Source organism: Vigna unguiculata, chromosome 2 (assembly GCF_004118075.2).
Source record: "Vigna unguiculata cultivar IT97K-499-35 chromosome 2, ASM411807v1, whole genome shotgun sequence".
NCBI lineage: Eukaryota > Viridiplantae > Streptophyta > Magnoliopsida > Fabales > Fabaceae > Vigna > Vigna unguiculata.
In genome coordinates, this window is record NC_040280.1 from 25,517,065 (window position 1) to 25,544,429 (window position 27,365).

General features: G+C 32.1%; 2 protein-coding genes across 8 annotated transcripts; one reads left to right on the forward strand and one right to left on the reverse strand.

Moving 5' to 3' along the window:
- Nucleotides 1–5,747: 5,747 nt before the first annotated feature.
- Nucleotides 5,748–13,131, reverse strand: LOC114169552 (cyclin-dependent kinase F-4-like). 5 transcript variants are annotated; one of them, XM_028054793.1, is made up of 19 exons: nucleotides 12,914–13,131; nucleotides 11,853–12,113; nucleotides 11,728–11,776; nucleotides 11,046–11,643; nucleotides 10,879–10,957; nucleotides 10,732–10,800; nucleotides 10,549–10,638; nucleotides 10,319–10,457; nucleotides 9,042–9,144; nucleotides 8,908–8,960; nucleotides 8,735–8,801; nucleotides 8,443–8,551; nucleotides 8,252–8,317; nucleotides 8,090–8,158; nucleotides 7,924–7,984; nucleotides 7,726–7,842; nucleotides 7,167–7,198; nucleotides 6,849–6,921; nucleotides 5,748–6,204 (listed from the first exon to the last, which is right to left on the reverse strand). In XM_028054793.1, the coding sequence occupies exons 4-19, from the start codon at nucleotides 11,051–11,053 to the stop codon at nucleotides 5,987–5,989; spliced, it is 1,353 nt and encodes a 450-aa protein (XP_027910594.1). In that variant the 5' UTR covers nucleotides 11,054–11,643; nucleotides 11,728–11,776; nucleotides 11,853–12,113; nucleotides 12,914–13,131; the 3' UTR covers nucleotides 5,748–5,986. The 5 variants fall into 5 exon arrangements, with proteins under 5 accessions (XP_027910594.1, XP_027910566.1, XP_027910586.1 ...); XM_028054765.1 differs by adding an exon at nucleotides 12,338–12,362 and having other exon boundaries at nucleotides 8,908–9,144; nucleotides 12,914–13,096; XM_028054785.1 differs by having other exon boundaries at nucleotides 8,908–9,144; nucleotides 11,910–12,113.
- Nucleotides 13,132–22,430: 9,299 nt separating this feature from the next.
- On the forward strand, nucleotides 22,431–26,618 carry LOC114167577 (putative disease resistance protein RGA3). 3 transcript variants are annotated; one of them, XR_003600273.1, is made up of 3 exons: nucleotides 22,431–25,893; nucleotides 26,193–26,285; nucleotides 26,558–26,618. XR_003600273.1 is itself a non-coding variant. In XM_028052683.1 (2 exons), exons 1-2 carry the CDS (start codon nucleotides 22,599–22,601, stop codon nucleotides 26,198–26,200), a joined length of 3,303 nt encoding a protein of 1,100 aa, XP_027908484.1. In that variant the 5' UTR covers nucleotides 22,431–22,598; the 3' UTR covers nucleotides 26,201–26,432. The 3 variants fall into 3 exon arrangements, 1 of the variants encoding a protein (XP_027908484.1); XR_003600270.1 differs by having other exon boundaries at nucleotides 26,538–26,615; XM_028052683.1 differs by lacking the exon at nucleotides 26,558–26,618 and having other exon boundaries at nucleotides 26,193–26,432.
- The last annotated feature ends 747 nt before the right edge of the window (nucleotides 26,619–27,365 follow it).

Sequence of the window (27,365 nt, forward strand, 5' to 3'; positions counted from 1 at the left end):
AATCATGTGAAGATATTAATTTTCGTGACAGTATTAAAAGTTAACATATATAAGAAAATTCAATATTAATGTGCCAAATTTATAAACTAAAAAAGAAGACATAACTAAAGTCAAAGCTTTAAGAAATCATCTCATTAAATCAAAAAGCTTATTATCAAACATGAAATAAAGAATTTGTATGCTACAATTCTCATTTATGGTAATGTATAATAACATGAAAATAAATATTTTACTAATGTAAAATATATTTTTTAATGACAGATAAATTCGACAAAAAAATATACTACCTATAACGGTTACTGTCGATATAAAAAATTCATTTTCTATGTTTGTTTTAAAGAATCATCATAGAAAAATATTAGAAGACGTTGTTTAAATGATTTGTTCTATCTTCTATAACATTTAAAATTAAACTCTCATATAAAGTAACTAGAGATAATAAATAAATACGTCTCCATAGATATTAGCTAAATCCATTCTTATTGAAAATTCCTGCATTGATTAAGTACGAATATGGATATGGATAATACCCAATATTTTTAAGTGGGTATGTATATATACATATTTATCCTGTCCTTGTTTCCATCTTCGTCCTATCTCCATCACCGTTTAAATTAATATTTATAATTTATTAAATAACCTAATATATATATATATATAATATTATCAATGAATGAGATATAAGATATTAAGTTCTCAGCGTAATCAACTTTATTATAAAGACTTTGATAGATGAAATATAAAACTCAAACCATTTAAATAAATTACTCAAATCTATTAATATCTATTGTTAGTAATTTTTATGAATTCTCACTTAATATTCTATATTTGATGTTTATAGGTGTTAAGAAATTAACGAAAAAGATTATCTCATGAGTGAAAATAAGTATGATGATGAATGTACATTATATTCTAGTAATTAAATTTTTTATTTTGAATTATTATATCATATTTTATTTTTCTTTCTTTTTTTTATGTGGGTGGATTGAATGCAAGTAAAACTACTGAACTTTTCAAAAATTAATAAATTTTTTTATTATCATAAAATTTTAGTTATGTGTAATTATTAGTATTTATACAATTATTTGAATTTTCTTTAATTGATATTTGATACTTTAATTTGAGTTTTATATAATATTTTTCTTAATATTTGACTACTTAAAAAAAATATGTCCTTTTAATATTGAATATTTTGATAGTGTCATAATTTTGTTTATGTAATTTTTATTTTTTAAATAATTTAATTGATATTTTGAACATTAAAAAAAAGAGTATGGGTTTGGATATACAAATATACCCGTTATCTGTTGAAAAAGACAAAAATTATATACATATTAAATTTGAGGATGGAGATAAGAATGAAATAGTGAAACCTGCACTTAGTCCGCTCTGTTATCATTCCAAAATGTAATACTTTTCATAAAGATTTTAGTTACAAATATAATAAAAGGTAATAGTTTATGGGACATATGTAATTTTATAATCATAAAATGTTATATTTCATGACAATTAAGATTATAAACGTCATAATTTTTTTATAATATTTTGTCATTTATTAATTCCCCAAATTGCACAAAATATACATTGCATAACAAACATAATTTCCAGACAAAGATTTTCAAATAAAATTTTCGTATCTAATATATAAATTATTCTAAACTTTACTAAAAACAAATAATATATTCATGCATAGTCCTTGTTGTTATGCTTTTGTCTAAATTTTCACCTAGATTCTCACAATTAATATGTAACATCCAATAATTGAAATAAATAGAGTGTAACTTGTTTACAGTATAAAATAGAACACAAACAAAAAGTATAAAGGGGATAACATATTATAGTTATCCAAATTATACTGGAAATTTACTCATAAAAATTGCAAAATAAAATAGTTCGACAAAAGGTGCTCAAGAGAGCATTAGCCACCATGCCCAAAATTAGACAGCAGCATCACCACCATTTGAACGATCCTTAGGAATATCCATGTGTGCTCACACAAAGTATTTGGTGATCATTGCAAAAAGAAAAATCAAACAGAAAACACAAACACAGAGAAAAAGGTAAGCTAAAGATAAAAATAACTCTCATCATATAAGTATACAAGCACATTTTTAAACAGACATTTTAGTAAGCACACAAGGTATGTGAATGCAAACAATGTAAGAACCTCAAACTCAATCATCCGGATTATGCACTTGATATAGAATTTTAAAGGAAGTATGCACATGTGTTGGTTTCTAAACTCTACAAAGTCTAAACACAAGGGGTTATTACCCAACCATACACAAGTTTAATCCATGATCATCTAAGACCATACCATTATCCTATCAGAGACTAGGACCTCCTGCCACTCTTACCACATATATCATTCTACTGTATATGAGTGTGAACGATTATCAGAGTTCAGAATACCTTCCTTTATCTAGACACCTCTTATATCAAGACATACACTAACCACACCACCATAAAATCTCGCCAAGAATTTCATGGAATTATGTCTACTCATGCCATGTCCATGTTTCTCACACCAAATCCACATTTTATCTCAAGCATTATAATCTCATGTCAATGCCCAACCAACCAGCCATCTCATTTCATACTAAGCATAACATATAACAATATCATCACATAAAACATACATAGTCACAAGTTCACGCTTTTAAGAGTAAGTAAATCCATCCATAAGTAAAACCATAGAGTTTGCAACAAATCTGCCTCATTCTACTCAAGTTAAGAGGTCTCGCTTAGGCGACAGGGCCCCCCTCGCTTAAGCTAGAAGCTCCTCGCTTAGAAGAGAACTCGAATAGAGGGTGTAGTCGAACATTTCGAGTTCTCGCTTAAGCTAAACTGTCTCGCTTAGGTGAGACTGCTCGTGCTTGGGCGACCTCCTTAAGCTTCGCATAGAGGTAAATAGGAGTTCTCTGCTATTCTGGCTTAGGCTAGACGCAAGAATAGTAGATTCTCTCATGCATACAACAGTTGCAATCCATCTAAAAACACATACAATATATTTTCAAACCATCACAGGCATCATCCAAGTACCACAACCACAAAACCAAACTGAAACAAGCAAAATATTATAAAAACATGAAAACCCTAACTTCCCTTATGTCTTCTCCTTGGCAAAAAGAAATTTTACCATTCGACTATATCCGCATTTTCATTTTACTTGATATGCGATTCTATTTGTACAGAGATGGGACTGATATTCTATTAGGAATAATGAAAAAAAAATTTAGATAATAAATATTGTATATTGTCTCCCAAATAAAATATTTTCTATTACTATTCATTTTTATCAAGAATTCCCATTTCTATTATTACATTTCTATTATTATATATGATTTTTTTCTATATATCTATATAATTGAATTGAAATTATCATTCTATCGAATATTTTTATTTACTTTTTTCTTAAAAAAGTAAGTTTCTATTAATAAAAGTTTATATTTATCTATATAGAGATACATATAGATATTCTATATTATTAAATACTAGACGACGTATAAATAGATTTATAGTATTTCATTTGAATATTCTATTCATATCATATTAATATAAATAAAATATTCAAATGAAATTCAAATTTTTATAGTTCATTTTTTCTATTTTATTTCTTTTAGTTTCACAATGTACCACCATATAAGTATAAGATATAAGATTTTTCTAATAGAAAAAGTTTACTCCCCCTTAGAATGTAATGTGTTATAGTTTTCTTTTTTTTTTAGGAACTAATCTATTCCCTTATGGCTGACAATCCGAAAGAATTATGAGGAAAGAATCATTTCATTTTTAATCTAGAATAAAAAGAACTTCAAAAATGAGAGTGAAGCCATAACAGAGTCAAGCCAAAATTGTGGATCATAAACAAAAAGGAAAAGAGATGGAGGTTTTGCTCAACTACATGGAGAACGATTCCACTAGCTGGAAGAAGGGTTTCTCAATTGTCCAAGCACAACTTCTACTTCAAAATTGGAAGGAAGGAGGTAAACTACTTTTAAAAAATAAGACAAAATGAAAGTAAATGATTGGAAAGAGGTTCTGAAGGTAATAAGTACACTGACTATGAATCCTTACTCCTTAAAATTGAGTATTGAGTCTTATATAATACATGCATCCACCATATTAAAAACTAACATATAACATCACAATACTAAGACAATAACGGATATTAAACAAGTGGGTATCAAACACTTGAAATTAAATGATCGATGATAAAAGAAGTTGATTCAACGAATGTGTTCCCGAATAATGTATAAGGAGCCTTGTATCTTTTTTGCATAAAGTACTACGCAACAACATATGTTTCGCCAATAACAACAAAATTTGACCTTATTGTATGAAAACTCGTGACTGTACCTAGACTTTCTGCAGTTTCTCTATTGCAAATTGAATTGAGTACCAACCACGATAGTATGAGCGTAAGATGAATAAAGAGAAAAAAAATTCATTAGCAAAATGACGAACAGAAAAAGTAGAAGAAAAGAGAAAATAAAAACAATAAAGTTTATTCTTTACAAATAGTGTAGCTGAATCACAAGAGAGAGGAGGGAGATGTGTTTATAAAAAAAAAAAAAAAGAAAATTTGAAAAACTCGCTTGAGTATGATGCATTTGAGCAAAAAGAACAAAACAAAATAGATGGTGAACGCACTAAGCGTGGGGACTTTGTGAGGGATTGAGTTTTTTCTGCAGAAAAAATATTTTCTGAGTATTGTTGTGTTAATCTTACTTGATATTTAGAATATTGACAATATTACTTCTTCCACTGTAAACCTCAAATGGTCATTCTTTGAATGCATATCTCGAAATTCTTGTTCTAATAAATTGACGTAAATTCATGTTTCCTGTAACTAGTCACAGGTGCAACAACATTTATCTTCCACACCAGTGAGAAAAGTATTTATGTGAATTGTCGTCCCTGTTGTACTACATTAGAGAAGATTTTAGAATGTGGCATTGGATCCATTAAAACAACTTATAATTGGACATTGTCATATTGATCATTCAAACCCCTAAGAAATTGCATTACATGATATTCACTTTTTCTTTGCATAATCATGGAAATCACTTGTAAACGATTCGACCTAAAATGAATGAATTCAACTTATTTTTGGCATTTAAATCGGTGATAATAGGACATGAGAAACCAAAGGGATGGTCAGATTCTCATTGGGATCGATTTAGAAAACTATGAATAGAAAAATAATTAGTTGATTATTCACTCAGGGTGAAAAGAAAAAAAAACAAGAAAAAGAAAGAAACAAGATAGTTAAAGACGTACATGAAGAATTCTGATACCATCTTGACTTCTTTGTAATGTCGCTTACAACAATATTAGGTACCAACTATTACATGAATAAGATGAATCCAGAGAGAAAACTATATGAGCAAGATGAGAGCAAACAGAAAACAAAAAATAAATGAAAAGGGAAAAGAAAAAGTTAAGTTTATTCTCAGCAAAGGAATTAATAAAGTGCAAAGAAAGAGAGATGCTTATATAAAATAACATATACAGTTTCTGTTCTACTAATCTTACATATTAATTACAGTAGAAGAATATGGCAGTATGAACGAACATTAATATAAAGCCAAGATTCAGTGTATCAAGCGATCAACTTGTATAAATGAAAAATAAAAATAACTTGTGGGAATTATTATTGTTATTATTATTATAGATATTATTTACCTTGTATACAGAACATAGGCAAATAAAAAGACGGTGTCCCATCCCATGTAATGGTACAATTCGTCCAAATTCGAAGTAGGGAAAAGTTTATTTATAGTTTAAAGTATCAGTTTAGCTCTGCATGTCCCACAGGTACGAGACGATTACCAACAACTCACAACACAGGCAATAATACATAATAGTTTTGTAGTTTAGAGGTGGCCAAAGCCATAAAATAGTCTAAACACACATATACTTAAGGACAAGGACATTCACACAAACATTGAGCATGCACTGTAGTAGGGTGTCCCATATTTACTCATCCGGCAACTTTTCTGGTGAAAGTTCTTCCAGTCTGAATCTGCTGGGCGGATCCAAGGATGAAGTTTCCAGATTCAGACATCCAATTCACTCCAGCCTTCATTGGTGGAGGACGGGGATGTCCCATTGATTGTCTTCTACTACTAACAGACAAATTGCCCAATTTCTCAGCTGCTTCTGAAACCCCACGTGCATACCTCCCCTTGTTCATAGATGCTGCCAACAACCAAACACAGTTTTCCATAAACAATAATCAACACAATGACAAAACAAATCTCTCAAAAATAATGCCAATCAATTCCAAGAATTAGAAAAACACTTGCAGTTCATATCATTTCAAGCAAGCTAAAGTGGATTTTATATTATCTCTTGACTAGTCAGGGAGTAGCATTGTAAACTACGGTGAAAACAAGGAAAAATACATAGCTTTGTAACTTCGTAATTTCAATAGCTTTTTTAATTAATTTACTGCATAGATGTGAAACAAAGTGTTAGAGACCTCTTATAAGTAAGCATGGTGTTGCCCTGTTTCAGTTTCTAATCTGGTATTTACCAGTCCCAGTGAAATATAATTCAGTACCTATTTCTATACCAGTTGGTTTTTATCACAAAACTCCAAACTAGGCCTAAGACAAGAAATGATGGCAACAATTTTAAAATAAAAACGGTTTTAAACCCGTTGGTTTTTTCATACCAGGTTCTAAACAGGCCAAAAATTAGAACGCTTCTCAGTCAAATTTCTTTTTTACAATCAGTTTTTTCCAAACCAGTTCGATTTCAAAACAATTCAGTTCGAACCTGTTACATGGTACACCCCTACTTGATAAAATAATTAAAATACCCGAAACTTAAAAGCTTACTTGGGCTGTCCTTTCCTGGCTGTCGATACTTTGGTTTAGTACTCCTCATAGGTTTTTCATTCTTAATTCCATCCTACAGAAGAAACAGATAGCAATCGTTGGCATGACAGATTGATTTAACGTAGAAGGAACCAGCTTAGGATAAACATATTAGTCTATCAGAGATGACAAATAAGCCTCATACACAAATAATATGTAAAAGGACTTCAAATACATTTGGTTATCATGTTTTTTAAATCTTGGAGTAAAAAGAAAGTATAGAGGGCTAGTCAGTGAGAGGGGTGGAAAGAACAAAAGCATGTTAAGAGAATAGCTCACCTGATTTACCATATCCAGCTTCCGTTGCACACCTGTAACATTCTTGATTAGATGAGAACAACGGTCTTCACATTCACAAATGGAGTATTTCACTAACCAAAAACAACCTATATATTATATACATAAATCCAACGGGGAAAACCTTTTATGTTGATAAGATATTTCTGTATAAACAAACAGATATTTTACACCAAATCATAATATAATTGAATTCTCTTCAAAGTAATCAAGCTAACCCAAACGTGTCGACTTATATTTTACACTAAATCTATAATAAGAATGCACCACTAACTTGCTAACCGTGTTGAAATATAGTCAAAAGGTTCAAAATATTTCTGTATTGAACATCATAATCATTACTTACTAAGAATTATAAGCATGGGTAGTTAATTTACATACAAATCAACATAGAACAGTAAAATATTTTACTTTTCGTTTCCCTAATGATTAGGTTTTCCTATTTAGAAACTTTAATTTGGGTTCCTGTTGCTCCACAGGAAAATTAATGGAAAGAACACATGCAATGTTCTAATCAATAAAAATGTAATAGGTCGGTCACCTGAAGCTAAAGGAGGATGTAATTTCTGGGAAGAAAAATTATTGGTGGCCTTTGAATTGGATAAAGCACCGGAATATCTCTTGACCCCTTGATGATCCAGCGCTCCTCTGGTTCCAGCTGGAAAGAAAGGACAATAATGATCCCCATTCAATTGCACAATAAACACGTCCCTAGCTAACAAATAAATAATACACAAACCGGATGGTGGAGTTCTGGCTACTGCTCTGCTGCGAAGGGATGGAGGAATATAGAAGCAACTCTACAACAAATACAAAGTCCCAATAAGACAGATTGTAAAGTAAAAAGAAGATAACTTCTTGCCAAAAAAGAAAATGAACAAAACATTAACTGGTTAAAAAACCACCTGAAAGAAAGGATGCTGAAGGGCCTCGGAAGCTGTTGGCCTCTTGCAGGGATCCCAGGAGCAAAGTGACTGCATTAACAGAAAAGAAAATGAATAACACACTATTTGTTGATCAATGGCTCACAGGCCTAAGCAACTAACCAATATACCAAAATTACTTACTGTGATAAGGCTGATTGCATCATCGCTTGCAGACGGGATCAGTGCAGAAAGATGCACACCGGCAAGCTATAGAAAGTACAAAAGGCATATAAAGTGATTAGAAGAAATGCCATCATACATAGTAAATTAATTACGCAACTACCATCCTAGATGCTAACTACTAAACATAGCAAGATCGGGTTAAATCTAACCTGCGGAAATTGGTAGTTGATGTCCCTTGCAAGCTTGAGTCCATCATCCCAAGATTCATGAGTTGGACTGCCTATCACACCACATATTTTGTATATCTCATCTGCTTCACTGCATGTCACAGAGAAACAGATTACATATGACATCCAGTTGCTGATCAGGACTGCTTTAGAAATACCACTTTTAAGCAAATAAACATTGTAAACATTAGATTTTATTAAGTTACAGGTGAAATTTTGTTTTCCATCATGAATATCTATTTTCTAGGGGGGGGAGCAAGTGAGAAGCTAATACCTGACACCTGGGAAAAGGGGACGTAGAGAGAAAAGCTCAGCCATTATAGCACCCATTGCCCACATGTCTAGAAGGGAAAAAAATGTTAATAAAGAGGTACTAACAGTCGTCACTTGAAAAAAACATATCAGTGACAAAAATAAATGACAATTGTTGCCCAATCAACCACTCACCAACTTTAGAAGTATACATATAAGACTGAAGCAACACTTCAGGAGCACGGTACCTAAACAGGAAGGCAGTCACGCATGTTATTGCACACCTAAAACAGAATGTGAAACATCTATTGAAAGTGAATGACACATACCATCGTGTGGAGACATATTCAGTGTAGGGTGGTTGTGAAGTGATCTCTCGGGCTAGGCCAAAATCAGCAATTTTGATGATATCCTTGGTAACCAGCAAGTTTTCTGCATCATATCAGCATTCATTGGGTCAAAGCAGAAACATTTGCGACAGAATAAGGATATAAACAGCAGACCATGCTGTCAGTTTGTTTATTTATGTCTCACAATAGAGAGTTCTGTTCATCTAATGAGGCATTTAACAAGTCAAAATAGAAAATGCATATAACCACGTTAACCAGAGAAAAACAGAGTATAAGAAACTTCTAGCAAAATATACATTACATGATACACGTAATAGAAACTAGTGAAAACACGTACTATTTTATTTTACTGGGTAAAATTCCAATATATATTTATTTAATTAAATTACTTTTATGCTGTTTTGTTTAGATATGAGATACCACTTAAGAAAATTATAATTAGAATTAATATGAAAGGAATTTAAAGTCATCAATTAGAGAAAGAACAAATGGGAAATATGAGTGTAAAGAACATGGAAATTATAAAACAAATAGAACCTGATTATGAAAAAAATACTTTTTTACAGTTATTGTGAAGGGGAAATTACAAAAAACAGATTGAACCTGAGTACGAAAGAATAATTTTACAGTTAGTATGAAGGACATAAGGCAGAAGAAAATAAATAAAGTGGTTTTACCTAGATTAAATGGTATATTTTGTGAACAAAAATGTCTTCATATATAGTTTATATATAGTTTATAACATAACGAAAACACCACATGCGTATTAGCACATACGTGTCTGCATTCTTATCAGTCCGTCTTATTTTATTGAGTCAAAATTTAATTGTTGTAATAACTTCTATTATTCTATATATTAATGTGTATATTAATTCCAAAATTAATATATTTTTAATACATATTTATTTTTTGTTGCTTAGTTTAAATTTCAAAAATTATTTAAGAGATTTAAATTTGAGATAAAATATTGAAGTCATCCGTTGGGATGCGGGGGGTAGAAAATTTGGAACTTAAAAAAAACAAAATGGAGTCAGAAAGTGAGAGGATAAGTCGGGATGGTTATTTTAAAAGCGATAACGACAAGAAAATAAATAAAGTAGTTTTACATAGTTTAAAGGATATATTGGAAAATAAAACATATACAAAAAAAAAATCTCCTTTCTATATAATATAATTATAGAAGTTATAGACTAACTCTCCCCTTCAATCAAAAAAGCATAATCTAACAGATTTTAGAGGAAATTGTGAATAAGTACCGGGCTTCAGGTCACGATGGAAGTATCCACGCTGGTGCATGTAAGCAAGACCTTGGAAAACTTGAAAACACCAATTCCTAACTTCACCTTCAGAAAACAGTTTTTCCCTATCTTTCATAAGCTGGTATAGGTTGCATTCCTACATCACCCCAAATTGACACTAAAATTAGTCTATAAGATCCTGCATTATCCAACCAAGTACTTCTCTACCAAGAACTTTAATCACTCACCATGTATTCAAAAACAAAGTACAAAATGTCACTTTCTCGAATAACTTCCTTCAGCTTGACAATATTTGGGTGGTTCATTTTTCGCAACGACTGCCAACACGGGTGAAATTAGAGATTAATTATAAATTTTCAACAATTCATGACAAAAAAAAGGCTTTAAGAAAGATAAGCAAGATGTGAAACCTTGACTTCTCTTAGGTTTACACACTCCTCCCAAGAGTAATACTTCTTCTTCATCTTCTTGATAGCAACCTGCAGTTTTACTACTTATTAGGACCTCATCCGACTTCAAATAGAGCAACTCCATCATGTAAGTTAAAGCATACTTACAACTTCACCAGTCTGTTTGTTTATAGCTCTCCACACACTCCCAAAAGTCCCATCACCAACTTCCTTAATTAAGTTGTACCTGTATTGGCAGTGAAATGTATTAAGAAATTTAACAGAAAACAAAAGAGGAAACGGGAAGTTCTGCAAAAAAGGGAAAAAGTAATCACCTCTCCATTGTTCCCAGGGAACACTAAGCAGCACTTTCTTTATTCAACAAATGTAAACAAAAACGCAAAGGATAAATGGCATTTATCTCGTGTAGATGATGCTCAGAGCTGTATAAAATATTAACAGGTTCCTGCTGGTCCAGCAAAATCCACCATCAATTTTCTGTCGTAGCAAAAGAGGGCATAGAAGCAGAAACTTTCAGATGGACGGGCTGCACAGCTTTATTTATTAATAGACCCACGGCTTCGAAATGGCTGCAGAGTAAAGGTGGTGGAAATGAACAAGAACCAGGGATCATACTGACACTTCTCAGGTCCCACTATAATGACTGATCAAAGCAGTAGCATTATTCTCCCACTAGCTAATATCACCGTGACCCAAGACTTCAGAACTACAATATAATCTACTTCATCTAATCAAAGTAGGATTTGCTTCAGAAACTTCGGGCAACTGATGTGTTATTCAGCAACAATACCCATGAAGAGCAACAAGGAGGCTATCTCAATAACTACAGTTCGAACAGATTCAATGCAAATGCTTCACTCAAAATATGCAGGCAGAATCCAATATTCAGTCACGGATCTATATGTTTCAGCCCTGTAGAAGAAAAAATAGGCTAGTAAATATTTGTATAGTAGAAACGGAAGACGTTCTAGAGGTTCTTCACGTTAGAAACCTTACCCAAGAGGATTTACCGGAAGTTTTAACAGAATGATGGGTCAGCAATGCACTGCCAAAGAACACTTATCAAGAAACTTCTTTTTGGGATTGGTGTTTTGCAAAGAAGAAAAAGAATAAGCGCTTACTTGCACAAGTGCACTAAAGATGCAGCACCTGTATCAGAAGAAAGTAGCATCACGTACCCTGTGCTGATCATCAAACGGGAGCAGAACACTAAGTGCAATTAACAAAGGAAACCCGAAGAAAATCTCCAAGGATGAAAAATCGCCAATCAAGCACTTCTTGGAATGCAAAAAACCGATACTGGTAGCAATTTGTCCAGAAACAAACTCCCTCCATGTCTCAAAATATAAATCACGATCCTTTAGATTCAAACCCAGACCAACCTACGATTAAAGAACACGGAGAAGGCTTGAGGGTTAGATTTATAAAAATTCAATATTCAATTTTCTTTCACATTACACGACCAATACAAAGAAAAAAAAATCAACAAAAAACATGAATGACGTCTGAAGTCAGGCAACTATTAGTTTCAGATGCTACAACAAATCCGCGATGAAGTTTCAGAGTCTCTAACCAAGTAAGTAAAATTAATTGCATTTACACTCACCTCAAACAATTAAAATTCGAAAATCCTGTGCAAAGATTGCAAGTTTTCCAGGAAAAAAAAGGCAAAATTATCAGTCAAGGAACTAAATTCTGGAATCGAAATTACAACGCGTAAAATAGCCTACAAGCAGTTCTAGGAATTGATTATTAATGTTTCCATCGGATAAAACTTAAAATTCCAGAAAGCAGAAGCATAAATAATCTAATATCACAAAAAATTATCACCTATGACGGAATAATACATCAACTACAATCCATACGAATTTCGAGAACCAGAATCCTATCTCGAATCCCTAACTAACACCAAAGCACAAAAAGAAAACAAAACCTAGAAAACAAAAGCGAAAAATCCATCAAGAAAGTCAAATTCAACGAACGCGTAATCACCTAACAACCAGAATCAATTGAACAAACAAATTGAATTCGTCGACGGTCAACAGTCAAAAGCCTAACGAAATAAAAAAGGAAAATCATAAACGACGGTAAAATTAAAGCGAAAAGCCAATCGAAAGGATCCGAAAGGGATCTGATCGGATCGGATCTGAGAGAAGAGGGAGAGAAGGAAAGAGGATGAGACCTGAAAAGCACGCAGCATAACAACCGTCTCGAAGGACGGGAAGAGGCGGAATCCAGAGCTTCTTGTTGTTCTTCCTAAACGAAGCTTTTCTGTTTTTCTCTTTCTTGGGTTTGGATTGGTGCGAATGATGAAATATAGGGAATTAGAAAAAAGGTTGAGACCTAATTTATGCGTTTTGGGTGGGCCTTGGTCACCGCCTTCATTCCTTGTTTTTCTTGTCTTCGACTCCAACTCTTATTCCTATTTACAATTTGTCTTCTCCGCGTGGCTACGACACCCTCTATTCCCTCCACGTCACACCTACATTTTTTATTTCAGATCTAATATTTTTATATAATAATTTAGTCTCTATTTTTTTTATTTTTTAATATAACACATTCATAATGATGTTGCAAACATTTTTTTTTTCAAACATATTTCAATCCATCAATTTTTAGTCTATGTTTTGCCACTCATGTAAGTGTAATCATGCCTTAATCTGATTCTAATATCTCAAATCATCACTGTATCATCATGCTGCACCTATGTATAATCTTGTTCACATCATATCTAATCATCATATACATTATGCGAACGTAATATTACTTCACATATAATTTACATTCAAATTTTAAGAATAAACTAATTATAGATTACATATTTAAATTTAATACACAATTATATATTTAATTTTTATCTTGATTTTATACATTAATAAAATCATTAATAAAATCATAGTTGAAATTTTAAAAATAACTTTAACCTACAACTCAAAAGAAAACAAGATTCAAAATATCTAAGTTAACTCGCACACCAGAATTCAAAGTTAGATTGGAAAAAAGTTATAGTTGTGGATCAAATCAAATTAAATTGATTCACTTAATTGATAAATTGAATTGGAAAACAATTATAGCTGTGGATCAAATTAAATTGAATTTGATTCACATAATTAGTAAATTAAACTGGTTTGAATCAATTTAGAGATGGAGTTGGCAATAATTTATTGACAGCAATCCTTTATTATCTTTCCATCATTTATAATAAGTATTGTTATAATTATTTATTATTTCGGCTGACCATTTAAATTTTTTAAACATTAAAATATTATTTAATAATATATTTAAATAATTTAAATATTTAATTTATTTATTTGTTAAGAAAGACGAGCTGAATTATAAAACAGGTAAAGCATTGTTTTAGGTCTTCAGTAAATTTTTTTAGTACTAATATTTTTTATTGAATTAATTATTAAATTATGTTTTAAAAAATACATAAAAAACATTGTTGATGTACTTTTATTGAATTAATTATCAAATTATTTGTAAGATAAGAAAGCCTACAAAAATTAATATTAATATAAGTCTATTGAAATAAAATAAGTTTATATTTGAGAATAAAATAAAATAAAATTGTTATTATTGACTGTTATTTATATTGGTATTAAAATAAATATTTAATGAGTTAAATTTTTTTAATAAATTATAATTTAGTTTACGAGAGAAAATATTAGTTTTTTTATTCTCTTATAATATATTTTGATTATTTTTTTTTCTACTTGTGATTTCAATTTTAGTTCTATCTTTTCTTATAGTTATATGACTTCAACTTTGATTTTTTTATTTTTATGTGATCTTAATTTTGATTTAATTTTCTTTTTTATCGTGACTTCTCATTTACCGATTTACCTTCCTACATCTTCTTGTTTTTTTATATTTTAAGTTATTCTTATTTATGGTTAGTATGTTTTCTTTTTATTTGTGTTGATATTGTTTTTATTCTATTTACTGAATTTGTATTAGGATTAGAATTACTTTTCTTTTGTCTAGTTTTCTTTAGGGATTAGGGTCTAAGGTTATAGCTAAGAAGAACAATATTTTTTTAATTGTTTTTATTAATGATTAATTTCAAAATATGAAAAAAATTGAGATTTGAGGAAGAGAAAGAGACTTGGGACTTACAAGTCTACAATTGAATCTATTTTCTTGGCAACCAAAACCAAGTTTTATTGTTTTAACTCATTCATTTCATATACTTACTTTTAGTAGTGTTTATATATTATAATTTTTTATTTTATATAAGAATATATAGAATGTCAACTAAAAAATTTGAATCAAAACAATTCAAACATTCAAAATAAAAATTGAGGCTTTAATTCCATAACAAAAAAGATATATGAAAGCAACAACAGTAGCAAAGAAGTAGTAATTGAAGTTAGTGATAATAATAAGTTTAATCCTCAACTTAGGATAATGATTAACAACATTTAAAAAGATAAAACAGATTACCCTTATTATTGAAATATAAATGTTAAATGAAATTAATTTTGACAATTTAATAAATAATCTATATAAAAAAAATACTTGAAAAGTAATTTTTAAATAAAATACTTTATTATTTAAGTTTGTTTTAGGTCTCTCAAAGTTTTAAGTCTTCCTATTGTCAAATTGTACAAGATGACACTCTAATTTTTAACTACTTTCATAATAATATTTAATAAATAAATTGAAAGAAGAAACATACTTAAGTGAAAGTGAGTTAATCTATTAACATATGCAATGGGTCAAATCTGAAAATTTGTTATTCCAAAAATTAAAATATTGGATTGAACTGACATTTTTTTTTATCTCAGATGTAATAATTCGACCTAAAAAAGTTGAATTGATTCATTTTAAGATCATAATTTAATATATGTATATATGACTTATCTTGTAAGACAATATATAATGTATAGTAACTAATTTATAACTTAAGCGTAACATCAAAATTACATTTTTTTTTTTGGAAAAATAAATACATCATTCATATTGTAGTAACATTAATTAATAATTTAAAGAGAATTCAGTTACAAATATGTTTTCAATTAAATGTGATAAATCAGTTAAACATTTTAGAAAAAAAGTTGTGAAATAGTTTTTTTTTCTTAATGAAACTGTGATTTTGAAAATAATTAAACTTTTTAATATAAATAGTTTAGTATTAGATAAAATACTAACGTTGAGCGATTAAAAAAAATGTAAAAGTGATTTTGACAATGATAAAAAGGTACGATGGATTTTAAAAGAATGAAATGATCTTTAAAATGAGTAAGCAAATTTTTTAAAAAGGTTTAAGGAGGAAAAACATGATAAAGCTAAGGAAGAAAAAAATGTTAAAAATTTTCTGTGATGACAACAGAGGTTTAAAGTAATCAAAATTGTAGTATATAAAAACAGAAAAACTCTATAATAAAAAAATAAAAAGAACTAAAATTAAGAGTGATGGATGAAAATAAAAGTTAGAAGTCATAAAAGAAAAACAGAGTAGTATGATGTTTTTTTCCCCTTAATAAAAGAAAACTTCTAATTTTGAAGAAAACTACAGTACAATGTTGAGAAAATTTTTAAAACGTGTACTTACGAAGAACATTTTGTTTATAAAAGTAACAAGTAAAGCAAGTTGAAAACAGAAACAGATTAAAACTTATAAATTAAAGAAAAAATTATCTTTTAAATGTTAGTAAACGAATAAGATTTATATAAAAAAAAATACCTCATTAGAGTCGGAAAGACTATTGAAAGAGCCGAGCAAAAACATTATATGATATTGAATTTTGTGCAAAAACATTTAAGAACTGCGATATGTTAGGATTAATTTATCTATAAATATATGTTAGGAGAAGAAAATAAAAAATATTTGCATAAGTTAATTAATTTATATTAAATTAACTTAAAAAATTAACTTCTTCATGTTCAAATATTTTTTATTGACGTTTATTTTTTTATTTTTTGGAAAACTTATTTTCATTTGTTAAGAGCATTTGGAGATAAATTTATCCAAAATGTAATTTATTCATTTGAACAAGTATATTATGCATGTCTTAAACCAACCTAACGCAAAGCGAAACAAAAGTTTCAAAAACCAATATATATGAAAATATTTTGTCAATCCACAAAATTGAATATGCCTCTATTTGTGTTTTCTTACGCGTGTACTTTTGTAATTCATATATGCTTGATCAGCTTAAAAATATAATTTTTTAAAACGTTTAAATGAGTTAGTATTCTAAACTCTGGAAATGTATTCATTTTTTGTAAAATAGTTTCCGGAATACTGTAAATATAAGTTGTAATAATTTGGGAACATTAAATAAAAAAATGCAAGAACAAAAAAAAAAATATAAATATAAATCATGTGTCAAACCCTAAAAATGATTGATGATGATGATGAGTTAAAAAATATGAACCAGTGAAAAAAATATGATGACTAAGAAAATAAATTAGTATTGCCTAAAACATCAACGTATTAATTAACAAAATAATTTTTTCTTCAAATCATTATTAGTAAAATTTAATATTTTTGTTGGGTTTTGTTTTAAAGGGATATATAATGTTTTAAGAGTTGGGACCAGAAAATTCAATAATGGATGAAGTTTGGTGAGGATAGTGGCCACTGGCTATCTAATTGGTGGAGAGGTTTGTGGCTGATTGGCTGTCCAGGTTAGGTTGTAATTCACAATCAATTTTCGTACTCTATCTTATCTTATTACAATTTTTTTCTCACCTGTGCTTATATTTTTCTCCTTCGTGACTAGTTGATGAGATCAGGATAATGCTTATTTTTTATTTTTCTTATTTAGCAAATAAGTTAGAAATTTATTCTATCAGTCATTTTTGTGGTTAAGAAGTATCAGAAAAATTATAATATTCATTTAGTGGGGATTTAATGGTGGCCATGAAATTGTAAAATGCCTACTTCCTTTTTTTTTTCCAAAAATTCTGATATAATAAATAGGAGTTGGCAAAATGAAATGAAGTGTTAAAAATTATTGTGAACCAAAAAGCAAAAAGTAATTTGCGAAGTGAAACGAAAATTAGTTTAAATGAAGTGAACCGAATAATTTTTTTTGTTCTATCAAACAATGTTGCACTAAAAATGGTCAAATTATTTTTGAACGCCCAATGATCAAATTTGCTAGATTCCACCGAATTCGGTCGAATTTTTATCGAGGTTGATTGGGTCAAATTCGGACGATTCGGTTAAATTTAGTCGAATTTAGCCAAATTTTGGACGAGATTAACTTGGTTGAATTCGGTTGAGATCAACTCGATTGAATTTGACCAAATTTTGGTCATGATCGACTCGATCGTATTCGTCCAAATTTTAGTTGTAACCGACTCTAGCATATTCCGCCAAATATTGACGGGGTTAACTTGGTTAAATTTCGATCAAAGTTGACTCGGTTAAAATTAGTTGGGGCTGACTTGATTGCATTCGATTAAGGAAAACTCGACCGAATTCAACAAAATTCTAGTCGTGACCGATATAGTCGAATTCGGTCAAGACCGATTGGGTCAAATTCAAACAAGTTTTGGCAAAGGGCAGTTCAATCAAATTTGGTCGAATTTCAGTTAGGGATGTCTTGGCCAAACTCTACCAAATTTTGATCATTGTCGGCTGTCTCGAATTCGACCAAACTTCGATCGTGACCTAATTTAACCAAATTTCGATTGTGGCACGGCCTGGCTCGTCTCAACCTTCGATTTGACTCAATCTGTCTCAATCTTCGACTCGGATGAACCCGTCACAACCTTGACTCGATCGACCCGTCTCAACCTTTGGTTAGTCAGACCCACCTTTAATCTATATGCCTATGTGCATCTATGTGTTTCATCAACAAAACAATTTTAGATATTTAGTTAAGAAGCAACTAACTAAACTACAACTTTAGAGGTTTAATTTTTTAAAACGGAACTATAAAATGGTTTGGTCCAATTTTGTTCAATTCCGTTTTTATCTTAAATAGATTAATATATTTAGTATAATATGGTATTTTCTATAATTTTAATTAGTTTAAGTAAAAAAAATAATTTTTATTTAATTATAAAAATATATATATTACAAATTTAATTTAACACTCCTGAATTTTTGTCCGCCCTTTTAAGATTATATGAACTAATTTTTTCAACAATATTTATTTCCAAAGTATAAGTCACAGAATAGTGTTACTTTATGTTAAATTATTCATTTTTAGCGCTACACGTTGAAATAATTTTTTTTAACATTGTTGTTGCAACTATATTTAATCAACAAATATGCTTTATATCATATAAGATATTTCACACTTTTTTTTTCCATCCAAAAATATGGTCTTATATATCACGTAAAATATGTCACCTTTTTTTTTTTTAAATCGTTCGACTTTAATATTTATCTATATTGTGATAGATATTAAACAAGTGTAGTTTTTGTTAAATATTAGACACAAATACAAAACTTTACACGAGTATACTATATGTAAGAATCTAACACGAAAGAGCTATTGATCACAAGCTAGACTTGACATCACCTGCTATTTATCTATTCCTCACAAGGTCTTATGCAAATATTGCGCTTATTTGTAAAAAAGAGTCGGTTAAAATTTTTATTATAAAAGTTGGTCGTGTCGTCTAGAGAGGAAACGATATTAAAGGTGAAGTCGTCTTTTCAGAGGCCGGTTTTTTTTTTTTTTTTTTTTCTAAATAAAGTCGTCCGGCCTTCGACTGATTTTTGCATATACAGTGATGAAATCGTCTGACAGGAGGCCGGTTTCAGTTTTTGATTTTTTTTTGGTTAATAGGGTAGTCACGGTTCGCCATTCGTACGACGGTTGCATCCTGGGTTTTGCCGTTGGCTTGGGAGTACCAAACTGCGAAGGAATATGTGTTTTGGCCAACGGAATAGAAACCAACAAAGAAGATGGCATTTGGTGAGAGCATAACATCGTTGGGGTCCTCCACTAAGAGGGATGAACCTTGATGCAGGATTTCTACTGCTGAAGATGAAAGTTGCGCTGAAGATGAAAGTTGCAGAGACATAACGAGAGAGAGAAAGATGAACCACATGGTAAGAATTGAGTGTAAAGTATTACACTGTTAACAATAATCTAACTTCATCACTCCCAATGCATATATATTTGCACTACCTGCAACGGTGTCCATGACTATTGACTATTTTCCTTTCATCTCATCCATTGACTATTAATTTAGCTTCATATTCAAATTAGTTGCTTCCTGGTTTTGGCATTGGTTTCGTTCTGCTTCCCTACGCAGACTCTTTGACAGTGATAGTTGTATTGTCTTCAAAAAAAAAAAAATCAAAAATTGAAACTGACCTCATGCCGGATGACTTCATCACTGTATATGCAAAAGCCGGTCGGAGGCAGGACGACTTCATTTCTTTTAAAAGAAAAAAGGAAACCGGCCTCTGGGAGGACGACTTCACCTTTAATGTCGTCCTCCCCCTGACGACACAACCACTTTTACAATAAAACTTTCAACCGATCCCTTTTTACAAATATGCAGACAAAGTGACTCAAAATTACAAATTTCTCCAAATATTACCAATTCTTACGGTTGTTCATGAGTAAGCTAAGTCTGAATTTATATGTAAACTTAAATTAGAAGTCACCATGATTATTTTTTTATATACCTTATGTTATACTTAACATTCATAATCAATAAATATGTTTATTTATCAATCATTCTCGTAATTTCATATTCAAATTATGACATTGTAAAAAATCTATATGATTATTTGTTTCTTCTCTATTCAATTCAGCGATCAAATCTCTTTTGTAGAAAGACGTAATAGGTTGACCGATAAATATGAGAAGATTAGAGATTGAATGAGTAAATTGATTGATGAGTTGAAATTAATCTTACATTATACTGTATTTAATTAATGATTTTATGAGATAAATATTAATTTTATATAATTAAAAAGTTTTAGTCACAATTATTTTCAGATGTTTGTCACATTTAGGTTTGTCTGATTTGGAATACAGAAATAATGTGTTTGGGTACAAATTATAACATCACATTTAATTGATAAATCTAATTAAATAAAACACCGCATATTTTTTATAATATTCAAAGAGTACAAGATTTAAAGTATAGAGAATTTTACTGTCATATAATCGGTTGGATTTACCGGATGCTTGCACTTGTAGTGACTTCTACTGCTCTATAGAGCCATTGCCAATGAGTTTCACCCTACCACGCACAATGTTAGCCTTCAAACATTTAAGGCCATTATCCTGCCAAAAATTAGGGTCTCCTACTACTCTCACTACTTGAGTCAGTCCCCTCTACGTGAGACTAACTAACTCTTTAGAGTTTCAGGATGCAATCTTTACCTAATTATATACACTACGACACCACAATGAAATCTTACCAAGAGGTTCATGGAATTACGTCCATCACATACAATACCACCATGAGACTTTACCACCAAGAGGTTCATAGAATTACGTCCATCACATACGACACCACCATGAGATCTCACCAAGAGGTTCATGGAATTACGTCCATCACATCCAACACCACCATGAAATTTTACCAAGAGTTCCACGGAATTACGTCAACTCATACCACAACCATGTCTCTCCAACCAACCATTGATTTATCATGCATAACAATCTCATGCCAACATCCAACCAATCAATCAATCATGATTATGCACTTATTTATACCAAGCTCATCAATTCCCGTCTCATTATATCATATAGAACATACAAAACATCATACTTATCTTTTAAAAGCAACAAACCATCTAATCATTAGAAACATACACGTATCCAACCAACTCTGTCAATCTCGCTCAGGCTAAAGAGCTCTCGCTCAGGCGAGAGGATCCCTCACTTAAGCTACAAGCTCTCCCCTGGGCGAGACTACAAACAGAGGGCACGTTGAGGTCTCGCTCAAGCTAGTCCATCTCGCTCAGGCGAGTGCCCTTCGCTTAGGCGAGCCCTCAAAATAGAGAAAGGGATGGGTTGTTGTTGTTCTCGCTCAGGCGAGAGCTCCTTGCTTAAGCGAGAGCTTTTCGTTTTGAACAACCACCCAGCTCGCCTGGGCGAGTTCAGCAGAACCCACCTGCTCTCATGCGTGCCAAACCAGATTCAAACAACACCGCAAACACAAACAGTATATTATCACACGTTCAACAATACATATCAAGCACCCATAACATAAACAGATCCAACATGCAAACCCTAGCTTCCCTTACCTGGACAAATGCTAGCGAAAGACACAGACACCCAATAGAGGAATACTACAGCTCCAGAAACAAGATTTGTGAGTTGGAAATAGTGGAATAAACGGAGCTTAGATAGCTCGGAGGAACGTCTTGATCAAACCCTAGTGTAACTCTGAAAAGAGAGAAGAGAGAGTGAGGAAAGGAGCTGTTTCGCAAATAGAGGCGGAATGAGCGGGATTAGGACTAAAAAAAGATTTTGGACACCCTACGGGCTGACCTTAGATCCAACAGAATAGGCTAGGCCCTTAATTAAGGTCGTGACCTTAAACAAATTAGTTAGAAATATTTTCTTAATATAATACAGTTGAACAAATAATTTAAAAAAATGAATGAGATTCATATTACTTTTCAATTGTTTTTAACCAAAGTTTCTTCAAGTTTTATTTCATTCTTATCCGTTTATCCGTTCGAAGCCATTCAGCATCACATAAGTTTGTGGGTGAAGGCCAACAAAAGTCAGTTTATTAACTTCTTTTTCTGTCATCACTTTCCCTCTATCTTCTTCTCAATTATTTTGCATAAAACCAACACCAGCTGTTAAATAAAATTGATTCCGTTTCAAATCATTCCAAAAAACATTTCCAAAGAACTTCTTCTTCACTTTACCTTCCTCTCTTCTCCAACATTTCCTTCATTCTGGCTGTTGTTTTTTCCCATGGCCGAGGCTTTAGTAGAAAGCGTGATTGAAAATTTGGGATCTTTAGTTAAAGACCAACTTGCAATTTATTGGGGTGTTGATGAGCAGACTGAGAAGCTTTCCAGCAATCTGAAAGCAATCCGTGCTGTTCTCAGAGATGCAGAGAGAAAACAAATAACAAGCTATGCAGTGAAGGATTGGCTGCAGAAACTCACAGATGCAGCATATGTGCTTGATGATATCTTGGATGAATGTTCTATTCACTCCACAAAGATGCACTTTGTTGATGGTCATACATCACTCCTATCCCGTCTCCATCCTAAGGACATTCTCTTCCGTTTCCATATCGGAAAGAGGATGAGAGAAATCACCCAGAGATTTCACAGCATTCATGAAGAAAGGCTCACCTTTGAATTACGTGTGAGTGTCACAGAAGAGCAAACCGTGGATGATGATGATTGGCGCCAAACTAGCTCTGTCATTACTGAACCCATATTATATGGCAGAGACGAAGATAGAGAGAAAATTGTGAAGTTTCTCCTCAAAGATGCTAATAACAATGAAGACCTCACCGTTTATCCCATAGTTGGTATGGGTGGACTTGGCAAAACAACTCTTGCCAAGCAGGTCTTCAATGATCACGAGATAAGTAAACATTTTGACTTGAGAATTTGGATATGCGTTTCAGACGATTTCAATTTGAAGAGAATACTACAATCCATCATAGAATGTTGCATTGGTCAAAATCCCAACCTTGGTGATTTAGAAGCAAGGCGGAAAAAGGTCGAAGAAGCATTGCACAACAAGAGGTATTTGCTTGTTCTTGATGATGTGTGGAACGAAAACCCAGAGAAATGGAAGGAGTTGAAGGGGATGTTGGAATGTGCAAGGGGAGCAAAAGGAGCTACCATTTTGGTCACTACTCGACTTGAGGAAGTTGTCTCCATCATGGGAACACATTCTGCTTACCGTTTGACAGCGTTATCAGAAGATGACAGTTGGTCATTGTTCAAACACCATGCGTTTGGACCAAACAGAGAAGAAAGGGAAGAGCTCGTGACAATCGGCAAAGAGATAATGAGGAAATGCGTTGGTTCGCCACTTGCAATCAAAACCCTTGCAAGCTGTTTGCGTGATGAAAGTGAGGTAAGCCAATGGGAAAATGTAAAGAAAAGCGAAATTTGGAATATACGAGAAGAAAGTAGTTCTGTGACAGGTGATGAAAATTCTATTATGCGTGTTTTGAAATTGAGCTATTCTAATTTGAAGTCGTCTGTGAAGAGATGTTTTTCTTTTTGTGCAATTTTCCCCAAAGATTTTGAAATAGAAAAGGAAGAACTTATTCATCTCTGGATGGCTAATGGATTTATTAAATGCGAAGGAGATGTAGAAGTGGAGGATGTTGGAAATAAAGTGTGGAGAAAATTATATAGTAGATCCTTTTTCCAAGAAGCAAAGTATGATGAATTTGGTATGATCACAAGTTTCAAGATGCATGATCTATTTCATGATCTTGCCCAATCTATTATGGGTGAGGAATGTGTGGTTATTGAAGCTTCAAGTATGACTATGTTGTCAGCCAGAGTTCACTATTCAAGCTTGTTTAGTTCTGACTTCCTTTTTGATCGGCCTGCATTCAGTCGTCGACTCATGCCTGCTTTCAAGAAAGTTGAATCCTTGCGTACTTTTCTTGATTTTTGTCATATTAGCTCGGGGCCATCAAATCATTATCTTCGAGCATTATGCTTAAGACCTATTCCTTATTTTTCCCCATACAAGGATTTAGCAAACAAGGATTTAGCACATTTGAGATACTTGAGTTTGTCTTTTTGTTTCGAAAAAGCATGCTTAAATAGCATAATTTGTCAGATGCCGAAATTGCAAATATTGAAACTGAACTCTTGTACCGAAGTTGAGCTACCCAAAAACTTGACACAATTACAGGATTTAAGACATGTTTTGATTGATGATTGCGCTTCAATAGCAGAAATGCCTCCCAATATTAGCAAGTTAAGGCATCTAAGAACACTTGGCATTTTCGTTGTGGGTTCAAAGCCAGGGTGTGGGTTAGGGGAGCTGCAGAGTTTAAAGTTGGGTGGCACACTGAGAATCAAAGGCCTTGAGAACGTCTCCAGTGAATGGGATGCTAAACAAGCAAATTTGATTGGTAAAAACTTGAATATGCTATGGTTGTCATGGGATGGTAGAAGTAGTTCAGAAGGTAGTAATGTTAGTGTGGAGAGAGTACTGGAAGCCCTAGAACCTCCCTCGACTCTGAAGAGTTTTCAGATGAATGGATATGAGGGAAGACACTTATCGAGTTGGATGAGAAGTTTGGTAGCTCTGAGAGACTTGGTGGAAGTTAAGGTCTTGGAATGTGACAACGTTGAGGAGCTTCCTCCACTTGGTAAACTAGCACAATTGAAAAGGCTAGAGGTGAGTGGAATGAAAAATGTGAAGTGCATAGATGGTGAGACGTATGAGGGCGTGGAGGAGAAGGCATTTCCATCGTTGGAGGAATTGATTCTGAAGAATTTACCAAATTTGGAGAGGTTGTTGAGGGATGAAGGAGTAGAGATGCTCCCTCGTCTTTCCCAATTAACAATTAAAAAGGTCTCCAACTTTAAATTCCCACGTCTTCCTTCTGTTGAGAAACTTGATGTTGAAAGCATTGACGATGTGGAAGGGGTTGTGGGGAATACGCCTTGTCTAAAGACCCTGAAGATTTCATCAATTAAAGGAGTAAAGACACTACCTGACCAACTCGGCACGCTGGATGCATTAGAGGTCCTTGAGATTGAATTTTGGTATGATTTGGAGTATTTTCCAGAACATGTGTTGGAAGGTCTAACTTCTCTTCGAACTTTGGAGATTCGTCACTGTGAGAAATTAAAATCCTTGTCTGAAGGTGTTCGACATTTGGCATGTCTTGAGAGTTTGACGATCAGAGAATGTCCAGAGTTGATGGTTCTACCAAGCAATATGAGCCAACTAACCGCCCTTCGAGTCGTGGCAATCGAGTATTGCTCGACATTACCAGATGGCTTACAACGTGTCCCCTCCCTACGTTCTTTGTATATATCCGAGTACAAGTCTACTTCATTGCCGGACTGGCTGGGAGATATATCTACTCTTGAAGAATTAATCTTTAATTACTGTAGGGAGTTGAGGTCACTGCCGAGTAGCATTCAACGCCTCACCAACTTGTCTCGTTTAATCATAGGCGGATGTCCTCATCTGCAGAAGCGGTGCAAGAGGGAAACAGGAGAGGATTGGCAATACATAAACCACATTCCAAATATAAAACTATATGGTAAGTTCAATAGTCTTGTGCTTACTTCTCTCCCTAGTCTGTCACTCTCTCCTTGAAAATTGTGTAGCCTTTTTCGGAGTGTGAATATTGAATAATAAAACATGGTTTCAGAATTCCCCTCTTTTATGCTTCATGTTTGGCACTATTGTACCAAGTTTCATCTTAGTCAGTAATGTTTGTGCTCAGATAAAGTAGTAAAAGGATATCCATTTTTTCATATGCAATTTCTAGGTGATATAATGCCTGCTATAAAATCATTTGTATTCTATCTTTAACCTCTCTTTTTCTCCTCTCCTCAGGATTTTAATGAAGTTCTTGTTGTTGCTGATATGGATTGCATGCGTGATGCTATGAATAAGCTTAGCATTGATTCTAATAAGATCAATCCTCTGGTATGCATCATTCTTTTAATTTTTCTGTGCTTTTCTTCTCTATGTAGTCACTGGTGGTACTTTCCAAAGAGATTTCAAATTTTGTATCTGCTTTTGCGTTGTATGTTCCTCAAATTGATATAAAAAAATTATTTTGAATTTGCTTAAGATCAAATATTGTTTAATGAATTGTTTTTGAAAGTGTAAGTGGTAGAGAGATTTGTGATTGTTTACTTAACATGTATACCGTTTTATTTTGTTTATGCATCTCAGGGAACTCACTTCTTTTTCAGTCTTCTAATTTGGCTAGCTCCTCAGTAAATAAATCAACACCCAAATCTTATTTTCAGGTGAATCGGGTCACATTTGTTCAAATAAATTTGTGTTTATTTCTTTACAACATTTGACTCTTCGTTTTTTTAGCTCACTCCAAATCTCACTTTGGCTAAACTTTTATATTTACTAATTTTTCTTTGAATGTGACTTTTGTTTTCAAATTTACTACATTGCTCACTTGTTTTCTTATATAACATTCCTCTCCTACAAGAGGTTATAACTTCGAAGATGATTACTTTGGTAGATGAGGTGGATCACTTGTATTTTCTCACAGAATCTCCTTCAACACTAAATCCTAAATTTTTTAGTCAAATGAATTTTTTTTCTTTCTCAACAATGAAATCCTCTATTTCTATTAGTGCTTTGTAACATTTTATGTTTGGACACATTTCTACTTATACAAGGACTATGTTGCCTGGATTGTATTCATTTATTTATAGTTGTAATTCCAATTACACATGTAAAATTTGTCATTTCTGTCATTCTACTAAGCAAAGAAAAAAAAAACTTTCCATGTCATCACTTCTCATGTATATCAATCTTTTTACTCAATCCACTTGGACAGTTAAAGATATTATAGGATGCAAATCATCAATCATCAAAGATATTTTCTTACCATAGTAGATAATTATATTAGATGTTTTTGTTGAAGCGCAAATTTGAATTAGAAAACTGCTTGAGAAATTTTTTTTTAGCATATTTGAAAGGCAATTTGACGAGAAAATTAAAGTTTTCAGAAATGATAATGAAACTAATTTCTTGTTG